Source organism: Rhamphochromis longiceps, linkage group LG7 (assembly GCF_057381845.1).
Source record: "Rhamphochromis longiceps isolate RC_006_pf linkage group LG7, R_longiceps_female_GT1.1, whole genome shotgun sequence".
Taxonomy (NCBI): domain Eukaryota; kingdom Metazoa; phylum Chordata; class Actinopteri; order Cichliformes; family Cichlidae; genus Rhamphochromis; species Rhamphochromis longiceps.
In genome coordinates, this window is record NC_140563.1 from 62,574,578 (window position 1) to 62,589,456 (window position 14,879).

The 14,879-nt window shown below is 39.0% G+C and overlaps 2 protein-coding genes across 2 annotated transcripts in view; one reads left to right on the forward strand and one right to left on the reverse strand.

Annotated features, from left to right (window-relative positions):
- Positions 1-2,747: 2,747 nt before the first annotated feature.
- minar2 (membrane integral NOTCH2 associated receptor 2) lies at positions 2,748-8,152 on the forward strand. The gene is made up of 3 exons (XM_085414741.1): positions 2,748-2,905; positions 3,298-3,543; positions 7,048-8,152. Exons 1-3 carry the CDS (start codon positions 2,759-2,761, stop codon positions 7,240-7,242), a joined length of 588 nt encoding a protein of 195 aa, XP_085270867.1. The 5' UTR covers positions 2,748-2,758; the 3' UTR covers positions 7,243-8,152.
- A 344-nt stretch (positions 8,153-8,496) lies between these two features.
- The window catches only part of slc12a2 (solute carrier family 12 member 2), a 65,039-nt gene continuing 58,656 nt past the window's right edge, over positions 8,497-14,879 (reverse strand). Inside the window, exons 24-27 of the mRNA XM_085414743.1 lie at positions 14,327-14,413; positions 13,612-13,747; positions 13,262-13,329; positions 8,497-12,147 (exon numbers count right to left, since the gene is read on the reverse strand). Coding sequence (XP_085270869.1) covers positions 12,012-12,147; positions 13,262-13,329; positions 13,612-13,747; positions 14,327-14,413 — 427 coding nt within the window. The 3' untranslated portion in view covers positions 8,497-12,011. The remainder of the gene's footprint in view (positions 12,148-13,261; positions 13,330-13,611; positions 13,748-14,326; positions 14,414-14,879) is intronic.

The following is a 14,879-nucleotide window of genomic DNA, read 5'->3' on the forward strand; positions in this document are numbered from 1 at the left end:
GAGGGTCTTGTTCACGAGTGATGGGAGAAGGGATCAGGAGATCGACAGATGGATTGGTGCTGTGGCTGCAGTGATGCGTACGCTGTACCGGTCCATCATGGTGAAGAGTGTAAAAACGAAGCACTCAATTTACCAGTCGATCTACGTTCCTAACCTCACCTATGGTCATGAGCTGTGGGTAGTGACAGAAAGAACGAGATTGCAAGTGACGGAAATGAGCTTCCTCCAAAGGGTGGCTGGCTTCTCCCTTAGAGATAGGGTGATGAATTTGGGAGGGGCTCAAAGTAGAGCTGCTGCTCTTCCACATCAAAAGGAGCCAGTTTAGGTGGTTCGGGCATCTGACAAGGACGCCTCCTGGGCGAGGTGTTCCGGGCATGGGGCAGACCTAGGATCCGCAATATCTCTCAGCTGGCCTGGGAACGCCTTGGTGTTCCCCAGGACAAGCTGGAGGAGGTGGCCAGGGAGAAGGAGGTCTGGGCTTCTCTGCTTAGGCTGCTGCCCCCACGACCCAGCCCCGGATAAGCTTTTCTGTTCTCCTGGTGCACTCAATACAACATGGCTCCTTCACCCATACACACAAGCATTATTTTCATCCTTAAGTACTTTCTATTTGAAATTCAGACGCATTCATATTCCAATAGATGAATCAGAGAAAAAATTAGGGTTAGTATCCTATCTATTTGGCATGCAAACTGAAGCAGCCAGGAATGAGCCATCACCTTTGCGATTAGTAGATGACCCATACTACCTCCTAAGCTATGCTAATGACAAAGAACCACCTCCTTGCTCCAAGGAGTTTTCATTGTGCCGGAATAGGAGACCATGCACTACTTCTTGCATTTCAGCTCAGACATTTTCCAGTATTATTAGTTTCATATGATAGACACCATATTTATGGTGTTTACACTTGTTTGTGAAGCTCTGTGAAACATTCACTATTGTTTTGTGATAACAAAATTAATATTTTATTTTAAATGAATAACCTTTGGCATATTTAAGTTAAGCTACCCTGTGGCTTCAACAGGTCAGTGTATTTTTCTTTCTTTAACCCATCTTACAAACTTGTGTCATTTTTCTGAAGATAGCTGAGACTTGTTTGAATCTTGAGGTACTTTCATTTTAATTTATAAACACAAAAATAGTACTCAATAGTACTCAAAAAATATGGCAAAAATAGTACTCTATTTTTTTGTTATTACTTTAGTTATACAAAATACAACTAGTTACTACATGGATTAATCATCCATTTGCTTCTGCTTATCCTTTTTCAGGGTCGCGGGGGGCGCTGGAGCCTTTCCCAGCTGTCTTAGGACGAGAGGCAGGGTACACCCTGGACAGGTCGCCAGTCTGTTGCAGGGCTAACACATATGCACAGACAACCATTCACACTCAAATGCACTCCCACATTCACACCTATGGGCAATTTAGAGTTTCCGATTAACCTATCCCCACTAACTGCACGTCTTTGGACTGTGGGAGAAAACTGGAGAACCCACGCAAACATGGGGAGAACATGCAAACTCCACACAGAAAGACCCCGATCCAATGGTGGAATTGAACTCAATATTCAATTTTATTCAATTTTATTTATATAGTGCCTAATCACAACAACAGTCAGCACAAGGCCCCTAATATTTTAAGGTAAAGACCCTACAATATTATTGCGAAACTTCAACAATTAGATGACTCAATTGATACTTTAATTTTAGATTTACTGTGGTGACAGAAATTTTTATTTCAAGAGTGTGAAAATATTTTCCATCCATCCATCCATTTTCATCCGCTTTGTCCGGGGCCGGGTCGCGGGGGCAGCAGCCTAAGCAAAGAGGCCCAGACCTCCCTCTCCCCAGCCACCTCCTCCAGCTTATCCGGGGGAACACCAAGGCGTTCCCAGGCCAGCCGAGAGATATAATCTCTCCAGCGTGTCCTGGGTCTGCCCCGGGGCCTCCTCCCGGTGGGACATGCCTGGAACACCTCACCCAGGAGGCGCCCAGGGGGCATCCTTGTCAGATGCCCGAACCAACTCAGCTGGCTCCTTTCGATGTGGAGCAGCAGCTGCTCTACTCTGAGCCCCTCCCAGATGGCCGAACTTCTCACCCTATCTCTAAGGGAGAGGCCAGCCACCCTTCGGAGGAAGCTCATTTCTGCCGCTTGTATCCGCGATCTCGTTCTTTCGGTCACTACCCACAGCTCGTGGCCATAGGTGAGGGTAGGGACGTAGATCGACCGGTAAATTGAGAGCTTCGCTTTTACACTCAGCTCCCTCTTCACCAATATTTTACAGATGAAAATTTCAAAATACCAACAATTTTCTCCACATTCTCACTTTTTATTCTACAAGCTCCCACATTTTACAGTACTATCACGTCTTTAAGATAAGATGGGGGCCTGATTATTGAAGACCTTACATGTGAGAAGTATTTCAAGTTATTAAATAAACTTAAACTTTCTAAATGAAATAAACACATACTTATTTACTTGCTTACTCAGATGACATTTTACACAGACACAGATACTAGGTCTCTCTCTCTCTCTCTCTCTCTCTCTCTCTCTCTCTCTCTCTCTCTCTCTCAAACCCACACCTTCACCCCACCCTTTGGCCAGGTTGGGTTACACACATTACACAAGTGATACAGCCTCAGATATCACACTCTTCATAAATTATTATTGCAGAGCCTGTGAGACGTAGGGAGTATGTGGAATTAGCCAGGTAGTTGGCAAGTGAAGTGCTCAGCGTGGATGGAGCAGCAGAATCAGGATGGATATTTCTGCTTTGCCCAACAATAACCACCCTGAGAAATTCCTCCAGCTAGACGTTGGGATGCTGCCAGCCACACACAGCATGTTCCAGGTTGGGGCAGTAATGTCCAGTCAGAAACAATGGCAGAACAGGATTTACTCTCAGGTATGATCTTTGTGACAGTAGTTTGAAATAGCAGAGCAGGAGAGCACAGCATTGTTGTGTCATACTTGGCTTACAAGACACCAAAAACATGAACAAACATTAAGTTATAACATTATAGTACAAATATCTTTTGTTTTTAGCTCTTTAAATTTGCAGTGGAGCTTTTGACAATAAAGCTGACTTTGACTTTGAATTCGAAAGACAACAAACAGCTCCATGTTGAGCATGCATGAGTTTTGGTGGTATGTTTAACACACCTGGGATGGCTCCTCTGAAAAAGAAAGCCTTTAATTACATGACTCCCTGGTTTAGGCTATCTAACCAGTGTAGCCTACAGCTCCATAGAAAATGTTAAAGCTGGATGGATTGAGAATTCTTCTCTGTCTCCACAGAGGGAGCCAAGGGTAACAACCAAAAGCAGTTCTGTGCCACACCCAGACTGGAGTCCTGTGGTGTTTGTGGACAGATACCTGGAGAAGCACATCACTCCATCCGCTCTGAAGACCAACATCAGACAGAACCCTCTGTACATGGATGTAAAATCAGTGATTGAGCAGAATGAGACATCACACCCTTCCTGGACTGTCAAGGACTATGACACTCAAGCAAACCATAGCAATCTTGCAGAATATTTACAGGTAATTTGTGGAAAAGTAAAAAGGTTGTGGAAGATTAACAAGGTTAATGTTTGTTTGGATACACAAAACAGTTGTTAGTGCAGTTGTTTGCTAGGAGGACATGCATATATGTAAACAAAGAACTGTGCATGTATATATATATATGCATATGCATATACAGCGGGTAAAATAAGTATTAAATATGTCACCAATTTTATAAGCAAATATATTTCTAAAAAGGATTTTGACATAAATTGTCATGGCAAGAACCCATCCAATCCAGAAATGCAAAGAAATTAAACAGTTGTCCATAAAGTTATGTGTAATAATGAGAAGTAACACAGGGAAAAAGCATCGAACAAGATACCTGAAATTAATTTAATACTTCGTGTAAGAGCCTCTTTTGGTGATGGCATCTTCAAGATGTTTTCTGTATGGAGAAACTAGTCTCATGCATTCTTCAGCAGTGGAGTCTTGCGTAGTGAGTGTGCATACAGGCCATGGCAGTTAAGAAAATTATTACTTATTGTTTTCTTTAAAACAATTGTACCTGCTGATTCCAGGTCTTTCTGTAGCTCTCCACCAGTGGGCGTTGGCTCTTGGACAACTCTTCTGTTAATTAGAGTCTGAGTTAAAATCTAATGAGAAGCGCTTGGTTGTTGGTTTATGTTGACATGATTCTGGATTATGGCCCCAGCAGTGCTCACTGGAACCTTCATTAGCTTAGAAATACTTCTCTAACTAATGCCATCAGTATGTTTTGCAACAGTAAGATTCCAGTGGTCGAAACAGGCTTGTTGGTTTTACCCATCATGAGATGTTTCTTGATGCTTCTCACTACTGGAGTGGCTGTAGCTCAGGAGGTAGAGCAGGTCATCTGCTAATTGGAAGGTTGGCGGTTTGATCCCTGGCTGCTTCAGTCTGCATAACAAATATTCTTGGGAAAGATGCTCTCTAATGCATCTATAGGATGTTAGATAGAAACAGAATTGCAAAAAAGTGCTTGGACGAATGGAGCAAGTTGTGTTAAGTGCTTTCATTACTATTCCACTTTATTTATGGAAATCTATGGTTTGATTTCTTTGCATGTGATTTCTTTGACATTTAGTGAGAATGTATTGTCAATAACACCTTTAGAAATATATTTACTTACAAAATTGGTGATATGTTCAATACTTATTTTATATATTGTATAGGCACACTAAAGAACCAAAAGAAATAAAGAAGATATGAGCAAGTGAATGCTTAGGGCTCAATTGCTGAGCAAAAATCACTGACTAAGGTCTTCTAATATGATGATTGCCATCTAAACAGTTTTATTCATTTTCCCACAAGTATGCATTTTTGCATATTTGCAGTTGTTGATTTCCAAATATACTCTCTTTGGATCTCATCAAAAAGTCCTTCATTCAATAAAATCCCCACGTTTTGGTGTAAATACCAGTTTTTATTTATACCATTTAACCCTTGGAGCTTCTTTCCAGATGATGTCTGTGATGGTTTAATACTTACACTTTTAGGTGGCTTTGATTATTTTTATATTGTAACATAATGTGATATATTTCTCTTCACTAGTTTTTCTGACCACTGAAGGACTAAAAGTATTCCTGTCTTGCTAGCATTAGTGTGCCTTCACCCCTGAGTCAATATTTGCTAAGTCACTACTACAGTACTTGTGCCCCCAAAACTTATAGCTTACCAGCTGCACTTTAAATATTAAGGAAAATAAAAAAATGCCGTCATCAAGTGTTGACTTAAAACTTTTTTGTTTCAATTTCAGTAAATAAACATGTTTAGGGGAAGGAACGCTTCTGGGAGAACACTATGATTTGCAGTGGTCATGTATATTTCTGAACAAAATGTATCAGCACACTTTTAGTTGATGTGTAACCATCAAATTATGGCGTTCAACAACCACAAATCTTCAATTTAGGAGTCATTATTTAGCTTACTTTGATGCTGTTTGTGTTGTTGTGTGTAAAGATGCAACATAGAAATGATTTGCCTTTCTATTTCTGTAGTCCATGTTGCCAGAAATCCTAAGATTCAAAAGTGACCAGTGGTACGCTACTCTTGCGATTGTGGCAAATGTTAATGCAGGTTAATGCAACAGTTAGCTCTCCGTCCCTCGGCCTGTGCAGCACGTTATGTGCCACTATTCTTTGACGGTGCAGCAGCCAGTCTTTTTGGGTGGTAAGCAGTGTTGGTCAAGTTACTTGAAAAAAGTAATCAGTAACTAATTACTGATTACTCCCCCAAAAAAGTAATCCCGTTACTTTACTGATTACTTATTTTCAAAAGTAATTAATTACTTAGTTACTTAGTTACTTAGTTACTTTTTAAAAACACGATTTACAACCTGAAGAGGTGATAAAGTGATAGATCTTTCAGCCCAATTCTACTTTTTCTACATAATCCATCATACAAAATGTAATCAAATGGAAAAGTCTCTTTTTTTTAACTTGTTTTATCAGTTTTAATCTTTTAACTTTATGCATCAAGCAAAACATTTAATTATATGCACCATTCTCTGACTTGAATAAATTAGTTTAACATTTAAACCTATTTTCTACACATTCCTGCACATAAAATAAAATATTTTTTGTGTTTTCACTCACTCTTTCAAACAGATGCAAGTAAAACACAGCAGAAAATAAATAAAGTCAAAGACTCAGCGGTCCTTTTGCTCTATTTTCACCTGTAAAGCAGGAGCAGGGTAGGCGGAGGGTTACCCTGGTGCAGGTGTGCTGCGGTCAGTTGAAGAATCCGCGCGAGTGTCTCTGTGAGTTTCCCATCACGTCGTAGCTACTCGGTGCTTGCTCGGAAGTTTAGGGGTTTTTTTCGCTGTAAAAAGAAGTTTTCTTCCCACGCACGATGGACGCTAATGTTTTTGTCACTTTTTATGGAATCAAACTCAAAGTAAGGTCAGTACTTCCACACTTTAAACGCTGCACGCTCATACTCTCTCCCGCACTCGATATATTATCCATTGTTGATCTGCACACAGCTGCTGTCACCAACGTCGCACTTGCTTACGTCACTGTCATGAGACATTCTCGCAAAAAAAATCACGGTTTTAGTAACGCAGTAACGCAGCGTTCCTACGGGAAAGTAACGGTAATCTAATTACCGATTTTGCAATAGTAATCCCTTACTTTACTCGTTACTTGAAAAAAGTAATCAGATTACAGTAATGCGTTACAAGTAACGCGTTACTGCCCATCTCTGGTGGTAAGCCTTAAACTTTAGAGGTCAGCCTCATTAGCCAGGCATTAGCATTTGCCTTTGTATGTACACAGGCTGCTTGAAAGAAAGCAACAAAAGAACGGGAATCTCATGTAGTCAATGGGCATCTGTTGGCAGAAAAGAATGGTGCATTTTTTTTTTTTAATGCACAGGAAATGTTCTTCCTGAGTCTGCTAAAGGGAGCAGATATGTTACAAACACATATTTACTGTATGTCTAACAACAAGAATCTTGGTGCACTTTTTCATACACTGTTTCACATCTTTGTTTTCTTTGTAGGAAGAGGACAAGACTCCTAAAGATCTGGATTTCTGGCTCGAGGATCTCTACACACCGGGATTTGATTCTTTACTGAAGAGGAAAGAAGCAGAGCGCAGAAGAAGACTCTGTAAAATTATCTCTTCAATCATTGTGATTGTTTGTGTACTTCTTCTTTTTGTTGCAGTAGCTGTGGTTCTCCACAAAAACATCTGACTTTCACCCTAATGGCTTCATATCCATAATGGACATGTTTTGGCTACAATCTGTGGGGGTCGTGAATTCAAAGCACATTCTCTAATTAACTGTCAAGTATTTGCTGAAATATAATTTTTAAATTAGTTGAAATGCACTAAAACACACAGTTTTGTGAAGGTTTGCCTGGATCTGCTGGAGGTCTCTTCCTGTTTAAAGTGAGTTCCTCCTTCCCACAAATGCCGATTTCTAATACTGTAGGGTCCATTATCTTGCTATATAGTGATTACAAAAACATAAAATATTTTGGTAAGTACTAATCATGTTAATTTAGGGCAGCAGCAGGATTATATTTATACTGGCTGGTGATCTAATAAATGTGTTATTTAAAAACTGTGAAAGCCCAGGAAGAAAAGATATGATGTAGGAAAATAATTAATATTTGCCCTTGAAATTTAACACTTTGTCTTTATGTGGTGCGGTAGACTGATATAAATAAAGAGTGAGGGTGCACTTATAAAGATGCCCAGCCACAGATGTAACTGCGTACTTGTACATTTCAATCTATAAATGCTTTTCAACTCTTCATCTCAAAGTGTTATCTTTCTTTAAGGTGCAGAAGACAAACGTTTTGTATTTTTCTTCCGAAAGTGCAGGGAACAGATTTGTTTGGGTTAAACAGTTGGCTTTATGCCCTGTGTTGAAATGATAATTATCGAATCCTGACCAATAGGTGTTTGAGCTCTGTTGCCCCATCCATCTTATACCACAGAGCTTTTACGATAAATACAATAAGGATCTTAAAACTATTTTTTTAATTTATTGCTCTCTTCATGGTTTTGTATTTTCACTTTTAGTGTTATTATTTTATACATTAGATTTTTTATATTACATTATGCAAGTTACATGGACCAAAACACTGTAACTGAATAAAAATAGCGATAAGCGGGACAGTGTGCTGAGGGTTTATTATACATTTCTCTACCAAAAAAAACAAATACACTAGCTGTCATTGATTTAGTTGTGCAGAGTTTTTCCTATAATTTGTCTGCTGTAACACAGTATTAGACCTCCATTAACCCCCAACAGCAAATAAACCTAAAATAGTCCCCCCCCCCCACCCCCACCCCACCCTAAGGAGATTTCTTCCTCAGATCAGATCGCTGATTCACTTTAACACTCTAGGAGCTTTATCCATTATGCAAAATTCAGTAAATAATACATAAAACTGAATTAAATAGAAGCCTTGCAAACCACAAATGCAGACTACAGATGTTAATGGTTTCATTTGGTTTATTTATTGCAATAAAGATGTACAAAGTACTGGTAATCATACATGTTAAAATGTTAGAAAAAGCATATCTGTGACTGTTAACAGTATCAAAACATTCCTGCTTCAACCAGCTGGGCCTTACACGTTTGAGTTAAAGCAGGAGAAAACTGGTTTGAGCCGCTTGTCATCATATCTTTTTCTTCATTGAAAGGCTACAGATACAGACTCAAGGAGAAAGACAATTTGCTAAAATCAAAAGGAAACAAACTGCAAAAGAAAAAAAACCATTGACATGCAAATCAAATTACAACCAAAACTCCAAATATTAAAAGACAAAAAAAAAAAAAAAGTCTGAACTAAAATAAATACCCTTCCAACATGTTCCATGTGTACATACTATTACGTTTATTTACATGTTAGTTTATACTTACTATAAACTTAGTGATGTCAACCACCAATAGATTTTAGGACCATTTTATCATTTTTGAAATATTAGAATCCACCCTCATGGAACAACATGCCTGCTTTAGGAGGAACAGGGAATATGGCAAAGAATACAAACAATGATTAGGAGAACTCAAATAATGCCTCGACTTACACGTACATATGATTCGATCTGTTGAGGACAATGCAGTAATTTTGTCAGACAGATGTTAGGCTCTATCGAGACAAATGAGGGAAACACCCAAACACCATTAGCTGGCTGGAAAACGTTGATAGGAGGTATTTTTGTTTCGTTTAATGTGACATGAAAAAGAACCCCTCTAATTGATACATGAGTGTTGTGTTTTTTTATATTATGTATGTATGTATATAACTGTGTGTGTATAATTACAGATAGATACAGATATAGATAGATAGATAGATAAGCAAATATAATCTTTTTAAATATACAAATGGTTTAACCCGTGTTCTTGTTTGTAATAATGTTGTTCTGTACCAACAAGAGAACAAGAGTGAATGCCTCACAACACAACAACGAACAGAGATCTGAAAGATACACTCCTTTATTTTGTTATAGTACACAATAGTGCCCCCAAATCCCCATCTCAGATTTATATTGCCCAAAATGCACAGCAAAAAACAAACAAAAAAAAAAGACCAAAACAAAACAAAAACTGCAGTTTGTTTCACTAATTGTATTGCTTAGCAGTTAGTCTTCAAGAAATTCATTTGCATTTGCTCTAATACAGAAATATTGAGTCATACTTCATAGTTTGAGTTAAGCATAACTTAGTTTCACTGTTTAAGTTACAGTGCACAGGGATGCACTCAGCTGCAGGAACACCAAATTTTAGATACATTTTGTCTTTTATTTTGAAAAGCAGTGTCAGCTGGATTAGAATGAACACCAGCTGTGGTGTGGACGAATTTTGGTATTTGAGGCTGTTACACAATGTAGGACTGCCTTCGAAATGATCTAACAATGCTTTCCAAGCCCACACTTTCAACATAACTAAAACTTATTCCGGCTACATTTAGCACTCTGGTGAGTAAGAGTATAGATCTATATAATATGTTTGTACTGAATCCTATCAACAGTCCCTGCAAACATTACACACATGGATTATTAACGTAGTGATAATCCATGTGAACAACAGAGTGGTGGGCAATGGTGCTGCATGAACGCTAATAGCACAATGAAGCCGACAGACAGAACACTATTGTGCTAACTGCAGTATATGCAGGAAACATATGATACATATGACAATGGAAACCAAAAGGTACTACTAGTGTAGTGTACATTCAACTAACCTAAGCACTCTCACATTCTTCTTTTAAATTGCATATAGTAAAGTTTCATTTGCTTCATAGTAGTTTCTCACCCATAATCATAATGAGCCAAAGTCCATGCTGTTTAATTCAAAATAACGAGACCACCCACAATGACTTGTGCATCTCTGCTGTATTTAACAACACAATGCAGAGGCTTCAAAATATCATGACTAATTTTAGGGCAATGCACTTAAAATAATCATCTATGCTAGAACCACTCCAACCAACCCGTTTATGCTCAGCTGTTTTAATAACAACATTTGCAATCTTAACAAAAGCTAACGGGTTACTTTCACTTTACTGTCCATTTTCCCCACAAAACTCAAATGCAATGAGTTTTATGAATTGATTTTAGGCTCAGGGTTATTTTTCTCTGTGACGACACCTGTGACCACTCCCCAAAGTAACAGCTGTACTATTGCATACTGAAGCTAGTTAATCAATATTCTCTACAGTCACAGTAGAACAGGGGATACATGTGACCTCTACAGTACACTACAACTGGAAAATGTCTATGTATGGCTTTTTTTTTTGTGATGCCACGTCACCCCTAAAATCAATAGTAATAATTAAGCTAAAAGACAGGGATGTGCCACAAGTGCACACTAAATGAAGTGAGGCTAAATGACTAATGCAGATTAAGATGCATATGCGCTGAGACTTAATAATGGATGAATATCTGCATTTACACACAAACCCTTCAGCCAACATGGCTTAAGAGGGAGCGAGAACTTATGACAATCGTGACAGTATAGTATAGTTCTAGCATTAAGGCAAGGTTTGGACTAGCATCTTGAAGGGTAGAAGAGTTTCTTTACAGCGAAACAACAATACATGTGGCCACAGAACCAAAGAAAGCTGGTAATCGGCAGCTACTAGGGAGAGATTTTATCCACCTGAAAAGGCTAAAGAAAAACCCAGCCTCACATTTTTTCTGACAGAGACTTTAAGTCTATGCCCACATGCACCCCTCCCCTACAAACTGTGTCTAAAAGATCAAGGATCTTGTTGTGATGAGTATTCAGCAACTTATACGAAGGAAGACTAAAAAGTGAAAAATATAAAAATCAAAGCCCCAAATAAATATTGGTGATTAAGGTCAAAACTGTAAGAGTGTTCAAATTGACACCCTTTATAAAATTCTACTTTAAATCCACCTGCACAGCTAAGAAGGAAATTCTGTTAAAATTGTCAATCTGAATAGAGATTCTAATTCCGTTTCATCCGATTCGACTGGAAGGCACATCCATAAGGCTTTAGAAGGTGTTGCAAAGCATTTTCCCCAACTTGGAAAAAAAACATAACAGGGTGATTATTGCTGGAGCAAACAACATCTGGTCTGATAAACTTAAAATGTATGACATCAATATATTCCACATCATGAACACATCTATATTGTGCATGCCTGCTTTAGAGAGCCTGAGAGAAATCAACTTGAACAAAAATGACACTTTAATGAGGAAATCAGAAGGAACTAGAGCAACGAGAGAATAACCCAGACATCTTGGAATAAAAAGAAAGAAAGGAAAAAGAGTGGGCAACTTTACAACCAGCACCCACCCCAACATAAAATTCCTCCATCACAAAACACGTAGCACTTTTACACAAAAAAAATAGCACTTTCATTGGATTCATATTACTCAGCACTGTTTCCATCACTGGCTTGTATTCTGCTATCTCAGGAGTGTATGTGGTGGACCTTTAGACTTTAGCTGTGACTTAAATCACCAGCTTTTCCCCTTTAAGAGTAGAAGGTGAGGACACTCTGGTGGTTGCCACGCACCAGAAGGATGGGAGGCAGATCCTTGGACAATGCCTCCAGCCAGGCCATGTAGAGAGCACTGGACACAGCACCCTTCCTGGCTAATGGGAGGCTTCTGCACAGAGAAAGGCAAAGAAAGAGACTGCAATGAAACTATAACCAAAAAGGAGCAATAAGAAAAGTTCTAAAAATCAGGTACTGTTATCTCTACACATAATGGTTTAAGAATTGGCAATTCAAATTAATGAAAGCTCATCACTTCACTGCACATTTAAGGATTAGGTAGAAGCATCACTTATTGAAGCCACTCGTCTTGTGTAGACTGTTTTAAAGTGTCTTTAAGTTAACAAAAGTTAACTTAAACTGAATGTGTATCAACTCTTCTTTATAAAAGTTACAAAACCCACAAAAGGCCTTTTCAGGAAAGAGTGACTAAAAGCCAAATTTATCTGTTATGATCATTATCACCGCCAGCCCAAAGCAAGCTTTCCACTTTCCTTTTCCAATGTGGTTCATCACAGTTTTGCCTGTTGACTTGGTCAAATGTTAATAGTCACTTTCAGCCCGCATTTTTTAGCACTAGTTATCTTGTCATCTGTTATTAGATGGGGTAAATTAATGAGCAAGTGAACAAAGTAGCAGGAAAGATTTGAGCGACCCAAAGATGAGGGTCAAAGCATCTCCACACCAGCAGCCCTTGTGGGATTTTCCCACCTCACTTCTGAAATTGCACAAATAAAACTCATATTAATGAAGATTAATTTATTTTAATTTGTTCAAATTAAATGCTCCATTTTCAAAAAAAAGTGAATTTTCATGGTTCGGGCTTTAACAGTCAGTCGAGCTGCTGTTCTTGCTCCTGGTAGCTTCCGACAGCTGCCGTTTGGTGTGAAACTTTGAAGACGACGTAACATCGCTGGCCTCTGAGGCTTACTGAACAAACCGTTTAATAATATGAGAACGCAATCAAACTGTTTATCAGAGGGAAAGCGTGATTTCTAGGACATTTGCGCCCAACATTAGCTTGCATAATGTTAGCTTATAACCAGCTGGTGTTGCTATCAGTAGAAAGAGGTTTGTATGTCTAATCTGCTGACAACGAGTATTTTCATTCAAGTTTTTTCTTTTTTTCTTTTTTAAATTGTCATGTTTTTTTCTCCCCCACTTTGTATTATTGAAACTAAAACACATACGCACCCACCCCCCACACCCACCCAACCCAAGCTTACATAACAATGAGGTTGGCTGTGCTTGAGTGTTCCTTCAGCAGCTCGTTGAGTCTGATCTGCCGATGGGTCTAAAGAGAGACAACCACAGGATCAAGCAATCAGGTATCACGTAACAAGATCATTTTCGCAAGCCACTGCACCACAGACTTCGAGGCAGCAGTGTCGCTCACAGTATAAGCTACACTGAACTGCTTCCACTCTCCCTACAGAACAACTGAATGAGGCTGCAGAGGATCAAAGAATGAATCCCTCTGAACCCTGAAGTCATATGGAACTTTGACTGACTCAAGAATTTCATCTTATGAGATTAAAGACTCATGTAAATGGAATATGCGGGGAAATCTTGTGACCTTGGCACGATATAGCTCCAGCTCGTTGTCAGTGATCCTCCATGGTTCGCTGTTCTTCAGCCTCTCAGCTGCCTCCTGCTCCATATCATCTTCTTTCAGCCGATAAGGCTCAATCATCTCCTCGAAGGCTGCCATGCTGCGTCACAACAGCTTCATGGTTAATCCTCATGTAAAACAGGTAACTACACAAAGCTTTGAGGCAACTGTTGTGATAAGGCACTATATAAATAAAATTGAAATGAACTGAATTTTCAAAATCATCTCACCAAAGAAATGAACAAAAATGGATGTTTTGAATAAAAATGAAATTACTAATTACCAAGTCTCGAGACCCAGGCGGATGTCTGGATCTGGACTGTGATACTTTCTTGAAAAGTCTTCAGATTTATTAATGTTAAGAAAATGTTCCCTTGTTAAAAATCATCATTTGTTCAAACCAAATCAACATGGTCTCAAAGCCACACGTCTTTTCCCACACAGACCACACGAGGGCGCCAGTAATTTGCTTTTCAGCTCAGCTTACTGTCCTCAAACATGCTAAACATTGAATTTCAAATGCTGACATAATTAAAACGGTTAGTTTTCTTTTCTTTATACCGTGCCAAATAGAGCCAACAGTTTCCTCAAGGCACTTTAGATACTGAATGTGTGACATAATACACGTTAACAATTGTGGAGGATGTTCAAAGTGGGAAGCTTAACAAAGTGGACTTACTGCTCCTTCTTGGGCTTGGTGTTGATGTCTCCAAGGACAGTAATGTCCGAAAAGTCTATCCTGAACTTGCTCAGCAGAGTAGCCATCCTGTAACAGGAATGTCAAAAACAGAGAGGTAGGATCAATACTATAAATAAGCTGTTAAACAAGACGTGCAGTCTAAGAAGCTCTGGTTGGATACACGGGAAGCTGCTTTGAATAACTCTGAACACTAGCGGGTGGTACAGGGTTTATAATGTGGAATTCTATCTATGAGAATAATTTCCTTTAGCTTTAGTTTCAAACACTTGGTGCCGGAGAGCATCATCTGCTATCTATGTGTCGTGGGCTACAGGACTACGTGTTCAAGCTCGTTATTATTGTGTTGGCTACGTGACTGTCATGTTTCCAGTGTCAGTGCCAAGCATTTATTCATTTACTTTAACAAATTTGTTTTATTTTTGTCTCAAATCTTTAGTTCAGCTGCTTTCCAGCAGGAGGTGCAGTCAGGACTCCCAGCTTTGGAGGGAAAAAAAAAAGTTATGCTTTTCCCGTGTTTACAGAAACATTTCCC

What these genes read in the sequence shown, in the direction of transcription:
- minar2 (XM_085414741.1), top strand. Translation starts at nt 2,759, where the DNA reads ATGGATATTTCTGCTTTGCCCAACAATAACCACCCTGAGAAATTCCTC. An exon ending in AGAACAGGATTTACTCTCAG is followed by an intron (nt 2,906 to 3,297) that starts GTATGATCTTTG and finishes CTGTCTCCACAG; the next exon opens with AGGGAGCCAAGGGTAACAAC. An exon ending in ATCTTGCAGAATATTTACAG is followed by an intron (nt 3,544 to 7,047) that starts GTAATTTGTGGA and finishes TTTTCTTTGTAG; the next exon opens with GAAGAGGACAAGACTCCTAA.